The 13028-nt window shown below is 41.1% G+C and overlaps 2 protein-coding genes across 4 annotated transcripts in view; one reads left to right on the top strand and one right to left on the bottom strand.

Annotated features, from left to right (window-relative positions):
* Positions 1 to 520: 520 nt before the first annotated feature.
* Positions 521 to 5216, bottom strand: LOC136360118 (toll-like receptor 1). 2 transcript variants are annotated; one of them, XM_066317101.1, is made up of 3 exons: positions 5120 to 5213; positions 4463 to 4618; positions 521 to 2621 (listed from the first exon to the last, which is right to left on the bottom strand). In XM_066317101.1, the coding sequence occupies exon 3, from the start codon at positions 2556 to 2558 to the stop codon at positions 606 to 608; it is 1953 nt and encodes a 650-aa protein (XP_066173198.1). In that variant the 5' UTR covers positions 2559 to 2621; positions 4463 to 4618; positions 5120 to 5213; the 3' UTR covers positions 521 to 605. The 2 variants fall into 2 exon arrangements, with proteins under 2 accessions (XP_066173198.1, XP_066173197.1); XM_066317100.1 differs by lacking the exon at positions 4463 to 4618 and having other exon boundaries at positions 5120 to 5216.
* Positions 5217 to 6726: 1510 nt separating this feature from the next.
* The window catches only part of FAM114A1 (family with sequence similarity 114 member A1), a 30181-nt gene continuing 23879 nt past the window's right edge, over positions 6727 to 13028 (top strand). For both annotated transcript variants that reach the window (XM_066317097.1, XM_066317096.1), the window contains exons 1-3: positions 6727 to 6781; positions 9195 to 9553; positions 10327 to 10414. In XM_066317097.1, coding sequence (XP_066173194.1) covers positions 9203 to 9553; positions 10327 to 10414 — 439 coding nt within the window. In that variant the 5' untranslated portion in view covers positions 6727 to 6781; positions 9195 to 9202. The remainder of the gene's footprint in view (positions 6782 to 9194; positions 9554 to 10326; positions 10415 to 13028) is intronic.

The following is a 13028-nucleotide window of genomic DNA, read 5'->3' as shown; positions in this document are numbered from 1 at the left end:
GAAGTACATCACTGGTTTTTTTGTTGGGGTTTTTTTTCCCTTCCCCATTAAGAAAAAAACCCAAAACTTCACTTCCTTGCTCAATCCTTGGTTTTGGCAATTTCAAAGCTCACAAATTTCTGGGTCCTAGCCTTTCAGTCTTCACTGAATCTGAGCAAAGACTGTTTGGCAACCATTTTGAGCTCTGGAATTCAGGCATCTTCTCAGGACCCTTAATTTTCTTTCACATGACCCAATTTTAGCAAAAGATCTCCTTTGATAAAGCCGCCTAAATTTTGTGATAAAGCAGCTCTGCAAACTATCCAGCAGTGGAAGCATTCATCCACATAACTAGATTTTATTCTGCTGAGAAAAACTCACTATAATATTTCAAGTTGTATTTCATAATCCACATCCAAATTCATTTGCAATTTGCAATCTCAAAAGATTTGAAAAAAGGTGAATTGTACTTTGACTACAGTTAGGAGGCAACACAGACAACTAGTTAGAAACAAGATTGTGTAACGAAAAATTAAATACATTTACAATGAATGAAATGAAATCATGTTTATTGTTTCACAAAAGAAGAAACAGATGAAATTCCATTAGAAAGATTCTTAATCTGTTTACTCATAGCAGTTTTCATCAGCTTTTGGCAGGTTAATGCTAATGGCTGCCCTCAGGTTAGCCCAGAATAGGGCACGCTTGCTCCTCTCCTTTGGCCACTCCAGGTAGGTGCGCTTCGCCATGAGAGCTTTCAGCTTGTGATACCTGGCAGGGATAAGGTACGGAGGGATCGGCTCCAGTAAAATGAGGATTAAGCTGTTGGAGTTCTCACTGAACAACTTGTGATGGGCAAAGTACAGCTCATAGTGACACCACTCACTCTGCACAAAGTTGGGAGACAACACAAAGATCGACTTGTAGCTCTTCTCAATGCAGTTAATGATGTTCTCCACGATGCTCTTGCCGGGGATGAAGTTTCGCTCGTGCTGGCACAGTTGGATGCAGCCCTCCCCCTTCTCCAGGCTGGGGATCAGCTCGTTCTTCACCCACAGGGAATCACGCTCGCTGTAGGAAATGAAGGCGTGAAATTGCAGAACGGGCCCCTGGTCTCCGGGGGAGTCGTGCCGAGCTCTGCGCTTGGTCTGCGTCCACTGCCACGTCATCCGCACGTACCACGGCACGTCCAGGTAGATGCACAGAAAGGCCACCACAGCCACCAGCACCAGCGTCAGCAGCAGAGCTGTCACAAGCAGGAGCGTCGTGTTGCAAGCCAGCTGGCTCAGGTGGAAGTCCTTGAGCTCCGTTCCTCGCACGTCCTCCGGGTACTCGCACACGTAGGCCGCCGGCCAGCCAAACAGCTTCCCCCCCGACTGCCTCTCCAGCCCGATAAAGGCTTGCAGCTCACAGGAACACTTGAACGGGTTGTGCCCGGCCTGCAGCTCCCTGACCCTTGGGCAGCTCTGGAAGAAGTCAGCAGATGGGGTGAGGATCGAATTCATCTCTACGTTCAGGAACTGCAGCGACGCAAAGCCGCCGCACTCTGGCAGGTCAGCCAGCCTGTTGGATGCCAGGTTCAGCTCTTCCAAGGATTTCAGCTCCACCATCCCCCTGGGGACATTGCTGATCTGATTGTTTTGTAGGCTGAGTTTTCTGACGTTGACCGGCAAGCACTCAAACACAGCATCGGCCAACTGATTGGAGGACAGGTCCAGCTCTGACAGAGACTCACTCCACTGGCATCGCACGGCAGCTCCATCGTGGCGCAGCAGGTTGTTGCTCATGTCCAGGTACTGCAGTGAGCTCATACGGCTGGTCATGAAGCTTACCTTGAGAAGGCTCTCAAATTTATTCTTATGCAAGATTAATGTCTCCAGCTGATGTAGGTTGTCACATTTTTGAAAAAGTAAATCTGTTAAATCGTTCTTTAAAAAATTTAGGTATCTAAAGGGACTTTTAGATGAAGGACAAAGCATATGAATCATCTCTGAATCAGCTATTGTCATGTCTGCAATATTCATGTCTGCAAATATTCTGTATACGTCATTCTGTGAGAAGTACAAGTCAGTGAGTTTAATTTTCTTCAATGTCAATGCTTTCATAGAGGTACCTGAATAGTTAAAGTCATATCTTTTAATGTCTGACTCTTGTGTTACATTGCTAATATTGAAGTATTCAACGGATGAGTGCCATACAGTCTGAAGTATTTCCATAAGAGCATTCCAATCCACTGACATATTCGTCAGTGTCAGATTTTGTAACCTGGATCCTTGTCTAAAATTAGATAATAAAGCTAGCAATTTGTTTACATTTTTATTTGTGATTTCCGACAATGACAGGCTTTCTGTAGTATTTTGTATCACAACCCAGTTAGAATCATCTCTGGACTGATTGCTCTTTGTATACAGGAGTGGCAGGCTCTTGATTTTTTGGTTAGAACCATCTTCTGGAAAACTGTTAGAAACAGATGTAAAGAGTTCATCTTCCACAGACAGGCTGACATGGTTCCAAAAAGTTAATGCAAATAGACACTTGTAAAGAAAAAAGTTTCTGAGAAAGCTCATATTTTGTGTCATACTGTTTTTTGTTTCCTCGGAGATGCTCAATACTTTTCTTAACTGTCCATCTTTGTTCTAATCCTGTTGGAAAACAAAGAAATACAAGCAAAAAACATATAGCATTATTAAGTAACTGTGTAGGGACCATTAGAGATTTTTTTAAGGTTCCAATTTCTTAATTCTCTGATTCAAAAAGCAGTGCTTTTCTAAAATAATTGAGGACAGACATTCTTTATTAACAAAATATCACTGAAAATTTTATTTGGCAAATATGGTGTATTTAACAAATAATGAGTCAGTTTTTTACAAAGCATCTGATTTCATAGGTGTCCAAAATTTGCTGCTTATTTCTGCTGCGATACAGTGTATTATGAAGGCTTCCTAAACTATGTAATACACTTTGATTAGAAAATATAATAACTGGGGTCAGCACAGTCATCCTCTCCTGAGAATCCCTCTTAAGGGATGTGAACTGGACCCAGAGACATTATTTAAAAATGGGCTTTTTGACAGTAACACTTAGACTGAAACACAGGATGGAGGTTCAAGAGTCTGAATCAAAAGCTGAATGTCCTTAGACACCTGAGATTGGATCACCAGTGCTTCTTTTAACTGAGGAAATTGGGGTGAATGATCTATATTTATGTCGTGGGAAAGTCCACAGGAGAGTTCACTTCTTGTTTGAGCTTGATGATTTCCTGAGTTCAGACTGCAAGTGGGGTGCTCACATCTGGTTTGTCACAGACACACACACAGAGGACACCAGACGCACACTGGAAATATTTGCTGGCTACACAAAAATATATCAGTTGTAGAACTCTGTACACAAAATCCAGCCCTGATCCAAGGACACTGACCTTAAACACCTCTATTGTGAAAGAGAGGTTTATTTAAACAGACTTTAGAGGAAAAAGAATCATAACTCATCAAAGCCTTTGCTTTGGTTTTCCCTCTTAGAAGTCACTTTTTCTTTCCAAATGTAGGAGTATAGGGTAGCCAGCCTCTCTTTGCTTAAGTCAGCCATGGAGAATAGTGTTTTAAACTTCCTTTGGGTATTGCATAAATCCATTAGACCACTCCTCTAAAAGAGGAACTGGTAAGAACTTGGCTAACACTTTTACATGTGTAAATCTTATTCAAAGTTGTTTTCTAGATTTCTTTTTATTTCCTCTTCTTTCCCCTTCTTTCCCACTAATTTTAAATCATAGTCTTGCCTGAATCTTCCCTTAGTACTTACTAATGACTGCATTGGCCTTCAACTTTCCCTTGACATTGAAGAGGTTAAATTGTGAGTTTATATTTCTAATGACTCTACCATGAGACAGTAGATATCACTTGATGGACTGATTTACAACTTCAGGGACTACATTCACTGCACCATTAACTATTCCACAATTTCAGATTTTTCTCAGAATTACTGGGGTAAAATACATGTTCCACTCGACCTAATGATGCAAAAAAATCAACTGAGTTCTTTTGTAAAGAATGCATGAGACTAAGCTTGGAAATAATCTAGAAATCGTGGGGTAATACGACAAAACTTTTCCAGCCTTTTTCCAAATTATCATTTGGAAATGCATCAAAGCCCTCAAAATGCATTTGGGCATCTTCAGTCCTGTTCCTCTGATTGTCTGGGCAACTCTATTAATGTGTTTATAATCAAACAAAGTATATCACTTCAAGAGAAATCTGAAAAGAAAAATCTACTTTTAAATCACTACTCCTTCTTTGGATACAATTTCAGCAATATTCATGGACTAGATGAAAAAAGGATATGATTCTTCTAAATGTGTTTTCTTTTCTTTCTCATTCATATCCTAGCATTCATCCTAGCATTCAGTCAAATTATTTATGAGTACCTTCAAACTTTCTTTAGCATATCCTATGAAGAAACACAAATAAAAACTTTTATAACATATAACCTGTGATTTGAGGGTAATACTGTAGAAATTATCCTTCATAGTCATATCACATTTAATTCAGAAGTATCCTCATGTCTTCAAACTTGATTAAAAAAGCTTAATCAAGAAAAGCAATCCAGGAGGGTAGGTAAGCCAAGAGCATAGCAAGAAAGTGTCCTGTTGTTAAAGAGTGAAGGGAGAGATAAAAAATGAGGTTTTAAGACGTTTTCCAATACAAAATTTGTATAATCTGACTAAACTCCCATATAAGAAATATACATAATATATTCAGCTAAGACAGCTCAGTATAAAGGCATGCACTTCATAAGTTACCAGCGTATCAAAAAACTCTAATGTTACAAACATGCCTTTCACAAGAATGAAACACATGATCAAGTTAGATCCGTTGCAAAACTAGAGAAACTACTGCTATCACTCTGCCTCCCCCCCCCAACTATGGGTGCAGTGCTAATAAAAAGAGACTGCTACTTAGACAGTTCCTTTGGATAAATATTCCAAACACAAGCAACTTTACCATCGTTGCATATCCATACACTTGAAAGAACATCGTACATTTGCTACGGAAAACCAGGCTCATTTTCAATTAAGATAAAGAATATAAAACAATTCCTGCTAACTAGCAACAGCATAAAGTCAAGAAAATTAAAACTTTCTCACCAGAAATCCCTGCAGTCCAAAGAAGCAGAAAATGTCCTCAGGAAAACACAAAAAGAAAACTTCCCGCAACTATCCTACTGAGTAACAATACTTAGGAACGCCCACATTTTTATGGACATGTTTGTGCCATCTACTGACAGCTTGTGAAATGGCATCTGCTTTTCCCCAGATGTATTCTTCACATACAACATTACTGTAATATCCCCACTACTCTATTATTATTGAACTTTGTGGTTTTATGCTATGCAATACATTAAACAGGAGAAAAATGAACATTTTTACCAACTTTCTACCTTCATTAAATTAATATGAAAATAAGTACTTCTTTTGAATAAGAAATTAAAACAAGTTCCTATCTGAACTTAATAATGATCTAAGTCTATATGCATTATTGTAATTTTTTGTCCATTTCGCTTCAACAATTTAGTTGTCAGGCTCTTATCAAGGCTGGTTTATAAAAGTATCATCTGTCTTAGTTTAATTTCCATTTAATGGGAATGGAATAATAATCCCTCTCCTGCTCCAGCAGTGTTGGGATTAGGTTAAACAGCGAACATGGAAACACTGAGTGTGGTTTGGTTTGGGTTCTTTCTTAAAATTAAAACAGACTTTGATACTGAATGCCCAAACACAGGGTTACTGTCCTGGCAAAGACATAAACTAGTCTCTCTTTATTTCCATATAATGTTGGTCAGAAATTTTACCGTTGCTGACATCTAAATACAGAACTGCCACACTATAACCTACCTTTCTGGGTTAGCATATCATAACACATTTATGATTTAATATTTGAATTATTCAGGAAGCAGAGGAAATAATCTTTAAAAACTACTTCAATAAATATATCTAACATTAATAAATTAACCCGCATTCCCTGACTTAAATTCTCTCTGAAAGACCTTCAAAAGAAACTTATTATGTAGGGCTATAAACATTTGGTATGCTACTAACTACCTTAAGGAGAAACTTTAGAGACTTATGCCTGGTAAATGTCTAAGTCACACAGCATGATCGGTTCACTTCGAGGAAGGATTAGACTTTCTAAAAAGAAAATAATAAATTGTTATGCCAGCTCAGCAACTAGATTAATTTTGACTTTTTCTCTCAGAGGACGGCTGAGTACTGAACAGGCTTCCCAGTGAAGCAGCCACAGCACCAAGCTTGTCCGAGTTCAGGACGCGTTTGGAGACAACGCTTTAAGGCCAGTGGTGTGATTCATGGGGTGTCCTGCACAGGGCCAGGAGCTGGACTCGTTCATCCGGATAGGCCCCTTCCAATTCAGCGTAAAATTCCATAAAATTCCCCCCTTTCCCGCCTCAGCGCGGAGGTCCGGCCGGCGCCGAGGGAAGCGCAGCTGCAGCCGTGCCCGGCGCTGCCAGCGGGGGCCGTGAGGGGCGGCCATGGCGGACACGGCGCCCCGCGCTGCCTCAGAGGAGCCCGCCGCCCGGGCACGGCTCGGCAGCGGCGCCGCACGGCCCCTCCGCACCGAGCGGCCGCCTCACACAGGCGGAAGGGGAGCGAGGGACAAAAGGCAGCCCTCCCTCCTCCCTGAGGCCGGCCCGGGCTGCCCGGCCCGCTCTGCCTCCTCCCCCCGCTGCTGCCGACGTGGCGGGGCGGGGAAGGGAAGGAGCCGGGGCGCGCCGGTCGGGGCACTGCTGAGCGGTAAGGAGCGCGGCGATTTCTGCATTTTCTGCCGCTTTTGCACTGGCTGCGCCACACAGCTCTGTTCCAGAGGGCAATTTCGAAAAGGGGAAAAAAGAAAAGGAGAAGCGGGAAGTTGTGGCCGCTGTGGGCTTGCGGGAGCGGCGCCCCGGCGGCTCCTGCCCCGCCGGGGGCAGAGGGCAGCGGCGCAGGGGCGGCTGCCGGCGGCGGGCGCCGCGGGAGGTTCGCCTGCGCTCGCTGTGCCCGCGGAGTCCCGCGGAGGAGAAGCCACAGCGGGCGTCGAGCGAGAGGGCAGCAAGGTGCCGTCGTCAAAAATGTTATTCCTCCCTGCTGCTCGGGGACGGTGGTTCGTGCCCGAAGTCGCCCGGCGGCGGCCGAGCTTTGCTTTCCAGGGGAGATGAAACTCGGACGGACGCTCGGCAGGTGCCGGGCCCCTCAGCGCGGCCGGTCGGTGCGGGCCGGGCACTCCCCTGCCAGCGGGCCGGCCTTAGCATCTCCTTCACCGGCTCCCCGTGGGCTAATTCCCTTTGGGCGGAGCTGTCCGAGTTGATTTAGACCGGGACAGTCTCACGGATGAGAGGTTGAATGAGGCTGACCCCGCGTCCGGCACGGCTCGTGTGTTCTGACAGAGGCGGTAATTCGCCGTTTGTGCTCCTGGAAGGAAAGTTCAGCAGGGAGCTGCAGGGCCCGTGGTCCGAGTGGTACCCAAAGATGACCCAGTACTGCAAAAAATCCATGTGCACGTTTATGTGATCCTTTAAAAAGCGCTAGGCTTACTCAGAGCTAATGCCCATTCAAGATTATGAGGTGCATGTGTAAAGGTTTGGCAGGTTTTGGTAGAGGACCCTCATATCTCATGGTGAATAAAAGAAAAAAAGTTTTTCTTAGGTGATGCTGCCCATCACACAGTGAGTAATCGTGAAACAATAGCAATACTTCCCTGCACTAAAGCATTTTTTAATAATATTTGCTGTTTTTTTAATGGAAATCTCAAATGCAAAGATTCTGACTCGAGATTTCATGTTTTCTGAAGATAATTAAGGTAGAGTGTAAGCTGAGGTAATACAAGTGGTAGCAAGTGCTTGCTTTTTCACTTATGTTTCTTGTTCAGTGATCCAAAGTACTGCTCTTGGAACTGCTTAAACAAGTGATCTACTTTCATGTTAGATAAACAGACTGCTAAAACTATACATACATACAGTTCTGTAGACTTTAATAAAATACACTCATCTAAATACCTGCTTTTCAGGCAAATTTCTCCTAAATCCCAGTTATGTTTTGCTTTTTGCCTTTTTTTTTCTCCTCTGTTCTTCAGTATCTCATAGAACCTCCATTCTTCCTGACAGATTCAAAGCTTTGAGCCATTTTTAATTAATATGGGAGTCAATGAAAAGGCAGCATCTACAGAGAGGACTGTACAAGTCTTTTCATGCCATGCAACTCAACATTTTGCAAGCTCTCTGTTAAGGATTGTCTTCTGAGTGCCAAGTGTACTGTTATTACCAACAAATCAGTGTTAGTAATCACTGACCAGCAGTCCTTTTGGACTCTGGCAAGTCCAAAATCAGCTGCAGATCTTACTCTATGGCTTTATCTTTGCCCATCAGGCTCCTCAGCACAGTGGTGGAAAATACCTCCAAAATTACATTGGAAGATAAGGAATAAATGAGAGAAAACTGTACAACCCCCCAAAAAATCAGTAACTACCTCATACAAGCTTACCTTGGCTTCAAAACTGAAGTTTAATCACACATCTGGAATTTTTGGAGATGGTGAGAAGTGTCGCACTCCCCAAAGAGTAAGACTGGGACAAGTGATGCAGGAACAGTGTGATCAATGACTGTGCTGTGGCTGTGTCTGTGAAATGGCTCTAGGGCCCATGGCCTGTCATATTCACTGATTATGTCCCTTCTCATACACATGAATATCACCACAGTTTTAGTTAGAGAGTTATTCTCCCCTCTATCCATCAGCAGGCTGTAGGGACCTGCATATGTTGCAGTGATGAAAGGCAGAGCAAGAGCTGCTTGACTATTCCAGATTATTTTGTTCTGCAATGGTCTTTCATACACACCTGATAGTGAATATAGAAATTAACCATGTGGAAACTGCTACATTTGACTTCTCCAGACAAATTAATATCCTTTCAGCCTCACTAAACCATGTTTTGGAAAACATTAATAGTGTTCTTCATATTTGAGTGAGATTCTGCAGAGTGAGTGGAGTATTTCCAGTATGATCCTGATACCAGTGCCAGCATGGTGTATGTGCCACAGGGCTCCATGCTTTAGGAGGTCTTAATTACATCAAGGCTGTATTGTTTTTCACCAGTAGCATATGGCAAATGGTGTGTATTTTATAATAAACATTCAAGTGTTTATGGTACCTAAAAGACTTTACTTTCTGTATTCAGAACTGAAAATGTCTGAAGACATATCTGATGGCACCCCATCTGAAGAAAAACCTGAAGTAATGGAAATGCCCGGCAATGAGGTATTGCCTCATGAATCAGTACCACACCTCATAGAAGCTGAGATCTCGCATGAGTCTTCACACGATCAACATGGACAGGCCACTCAGAATGTCAGTAATAGAGAGGAAGGAGACATTCTCATTAATGAAAACCCTTTGACTGAAAAACTCGAAGGTCTGCCTTCCAGCCTGCCTTCCAGTGAAGAGACAACTGAAGACATGCCCACTGAGTGCATTGAAACTGTAAGCCTTGATGCAGAACCTGAATTGGAAGAAACACTGCATGAGCAAAGCAATCCAGTAAGCAATACTCTCTTTTCTGTAAAAGCCCTCCTCTCCCTGCATTGTAAGGACAGAATTTTGTATAATGTGTGTACTGTTTTTCACAAAAACCAAGGAAGCTATGCAGAAAACCTGCATAGGCGTGAACTAAATTGCAACACCAAGCTTTTGAAAACTAGGAATAGTTTAATTTCATTTTTTGCCAGTATAATATTAATTTGGTTTTTCAAGTCTGGTTGCAATGAAACTTGCATTGTATTGAGGTGGTACGTTACTGGAGACTTTCTTGAGACAACAGTTTCTTAACACAATTTAAATATGAATACTGATAATTGCTTAACACTGCCCATTACTGTAAAAGGTGTGCAGCACCTCCCCTGGCTGTGTTTTTATTGAACTCAGTTGTTAGGAGTTCCCTGTGCACATCCACTGAATTACACATGTAGAGGAGACTTCAGAAGAGAAGCTTTCAACTCTGGCTCCTGCCTCCACCCCAGGAAAGAGACAGGTTCCTGCCTCTCCCTAATATTAGCCCTAATAAACTTGTGTGGCTTTATAGGATTTGGTGCCTGAAGAAATCTTAGGACATCTGTAATGATGTCTCTGGAGTTTAAGGCTTCTCCAGGAACAGATGACGTGATCCGTGCTTCTGCTTTTTTGTACCCCATGTAATACCCAATCCATCATCATCTATTAAATGTCAGACTTTGTTGCCTGATAGGTTCTTTGTGTTTCCTCCTGCCTTTTTGAGAGCAAGATTAGACAGTGGAGTAACATTTTTCTTCTTTTAGGCTGCAGACTCCTCATCTAAAGCAAGTAGGTGGGGAGCGTGGGGTACCTGGGGAAAGTCTCTCCTGTCATCAGCTTCTGCCACAGTGGGTAAGTATTCAGTTGGTAAAGTGTGTGGAACTAATAATTTCCATGTGTTATTACACAGATTAATGTTGCATCTTAAGGATTCATAGACAATTTTGCCTTGATTAGCTTGGGAAGCATGATTTTTTTGAAGAGGAAGATGGGCCTCCCTAATTATGGACAAGGCACTAGGTTTATTTGTAAAGTTAATTAATTACTTGATTCTGATTTCTTCATAGAAATTCTTAATTAATTACTTGATTGTGACTTCTTCACAACTTCTTCATAATCCAATACAACTACTATCAGCCAAAGGTTTATGGTTTCTCAAGTCAAAGCAACCCAGATTCATGCTCATGCATGTTAATGGTTTGTATGCCAGGTTTGACTGCTGCCTACTCAACATGAATTCACTTCTAGTAAATCATTCCAGCTTTCATTGCCACCCAGTGAAACTGTCACACTGTCACACTAGATATCAGACAACATATTGAAACATGGGCCCTATACTCCCTCTCCCTATACTATCATTTCCAATATTAGGCCAGTACAAACTGTCTTTGTGAAGACTTTAGGTAAAAATTACTGCTCTTTGAAAACTGACAGACAAAAAGCAAAGCACAGCAATATGTAGTTACCAGTGGGAAATAATTTCTCACAAACCAGAAATGTTTCATAACAAAAGAATCTGTTAGCTAGTCAGTTCTCCTAAAGGTTCCACAGAACACCTTTAAAAGATGAACCTAGGAATTAAAATTAATTGCTAGTTACTAAAAATGAGTTCAATAGAGATACTGGTTATAAGGCTGAATAATTCTCCTCCTCTTCTGTTTCATGGACAGTAAAAGGTTTCTGTCTGTTTCTCAGAGGAGGAAGGAAGTTTCCTTGTACTCTTTTTTTTTTTTTTTTTTTTTTTTTTTTTCTAGTAACATCCAGAGTCAGGACTACATAACTGCATTTTCTTTCAGACAGTCCAACAATTAACATTTCCAGTTACATTCAGAATGGGTTTCTGGGGTGTGTAGAACAAGTTTGTTGTGTAGGCAGGCTGACTTGATAAAGTTGTGTGATGTCTGTTTTGAACAGGCATGTCATCACAGTGAATATATGTTTTTAGGATTATTATTGCCTAAAAATGAGCTTTTTGGTTCCAGTTGGAACAAGTCAAGTTGAAAAGAGCATCCACATGCAGAAAAGTGCAGGAAAAATTTAAAATAATTTTAATTCAACATCAGAATGGTTGCACTATTTTGCACTGAAGACCCATCTACTATTTAGGTTCTGGCAGTGACCAAGAGCAACTAGAAAAGCACGAAAAACCAGATTTATATAAAGCAGCAGTTCCCCCTGTTTTCCTGTTTCTTGGAATCTGCAGCATAGACAGACTTCCTGACCCTGATATCAGGGTAGGTTGAGTTTCCATGTTACTATGTAATAATTTTGAATCTAACTTTGTGAATTTATTAAACAAAATGGACTTTGAATTAAGCAGAAATCAAATGTATGTTATTCCATATTTTCTGAACCCAAGGTCATGTGGGTAATGTGTATGTAGCACATAGCTAGTCTTAGATTTGTTCCAGGAAATCAATGCATCAGGCAATATTTTACATTCCTGATACAGAGGGCTAATTTCCTACTTGTTTATTATGAAAACTCATGCTTGATCCTGTCAAATGTTTACTCTCTGTCACTGTCATGGACAGGATATGGTACTGTGTAGACCACATATCTCCTTCAGTATGATAATTCCCTACTGAGATATCTGGAAAAAACTAAACCTATTGAGAATTTCTATAAATTTTATTATTATTATTATTATTCCCCTTCAAGTTACTCCATTTAATATCTGATCAGTTCATCTCCTATTCCACACCAGAAGATAGTTTTGCTATGGACCAGTCCATTTAAAGTTGCTATTCCTTCAGTGTAGCAAATGCTGTAAATAAAACTGCCTTCTTGGAGTGAAGACTTAATGGCAATACTTTCAGTCTGTGATTTTTCTGTTGGTTCTGTTGTCATGTTGTACAACACAGCTGCTTGCCTGGTGAAATATGACCAATGTTTACTGTTCCTTATATTTTTCTTCAAAATCGTACTTTGTAAAAATAGCAGAAAGTTTGAGGTGGACTAAATAATATTTTAAAAGCTTAAACAAATACATTCTGCTTTTAACAAAGAGTATCATAGACCAGCCAGGGTTGGATGCTACCTTGAAAAGTGTTCTGGTCAAGGGTTTTGTGGGAAAGGCTTTATGCATCTAAATGAGATTATCTAGCATGTTGTCCACTCACATCTTGAAAACCTCCAGCAATGAAGACTCTACCATATTCCTGGGTAGGTTTTTCCAGTGAATAATTTTTCTTACTGTAATTAATTTTTCTTGCATTCCTACATATTTAAGACTGAGTTAAAATGTTGTCCCAATGATCTTAGTTTCATTTTCCTTCAAACACTGATAGAGAATTCACAAGCACATGAGCATTTTTAATGCATGGCTATAATTTGTTTAGCGCAACTGATTTTAGTTCCTGATAATAACACGGTTTCTATATAATTTGTATCTCATCCTCCTTTAAGTTACTCTGTACATACAGCCAGGGATTGTTTTAGTGGTAATTTTTTATTCCAGAGAAAA

The sequence above is a fragment of the Sylvia atricapilla genome, chromosome 4 (genome assembly GCF_009819655.1).
Source record: "Sylvia atricapilla isolate bSylAtr1 chromosome 4, bSylAtr1.pri, whole genome shotgun sequence".
Taxonomy (NCBI): domain Eukaryota; kingdom Metazoa; phylum Chordata; class Aves; order Passeriformes; family Sylviidae; genus Sylvia; species Sylvia atricapilla.
The sequence above is the reverse complement of the archived record's forward strand: the minus strand, read 5'-3'. Positions and strand labels throughout refer to the sequence as shown.

Excerpts from the sequence above, each read along its gene's own strand:
- LOC136360118 (XM_066317100.1), bottom strand. The coding sequence starts at position 2,558 with ATGACACAAAATATGAGCTTTCTCAGAAACTTTTTTCTTTACAAGTGT.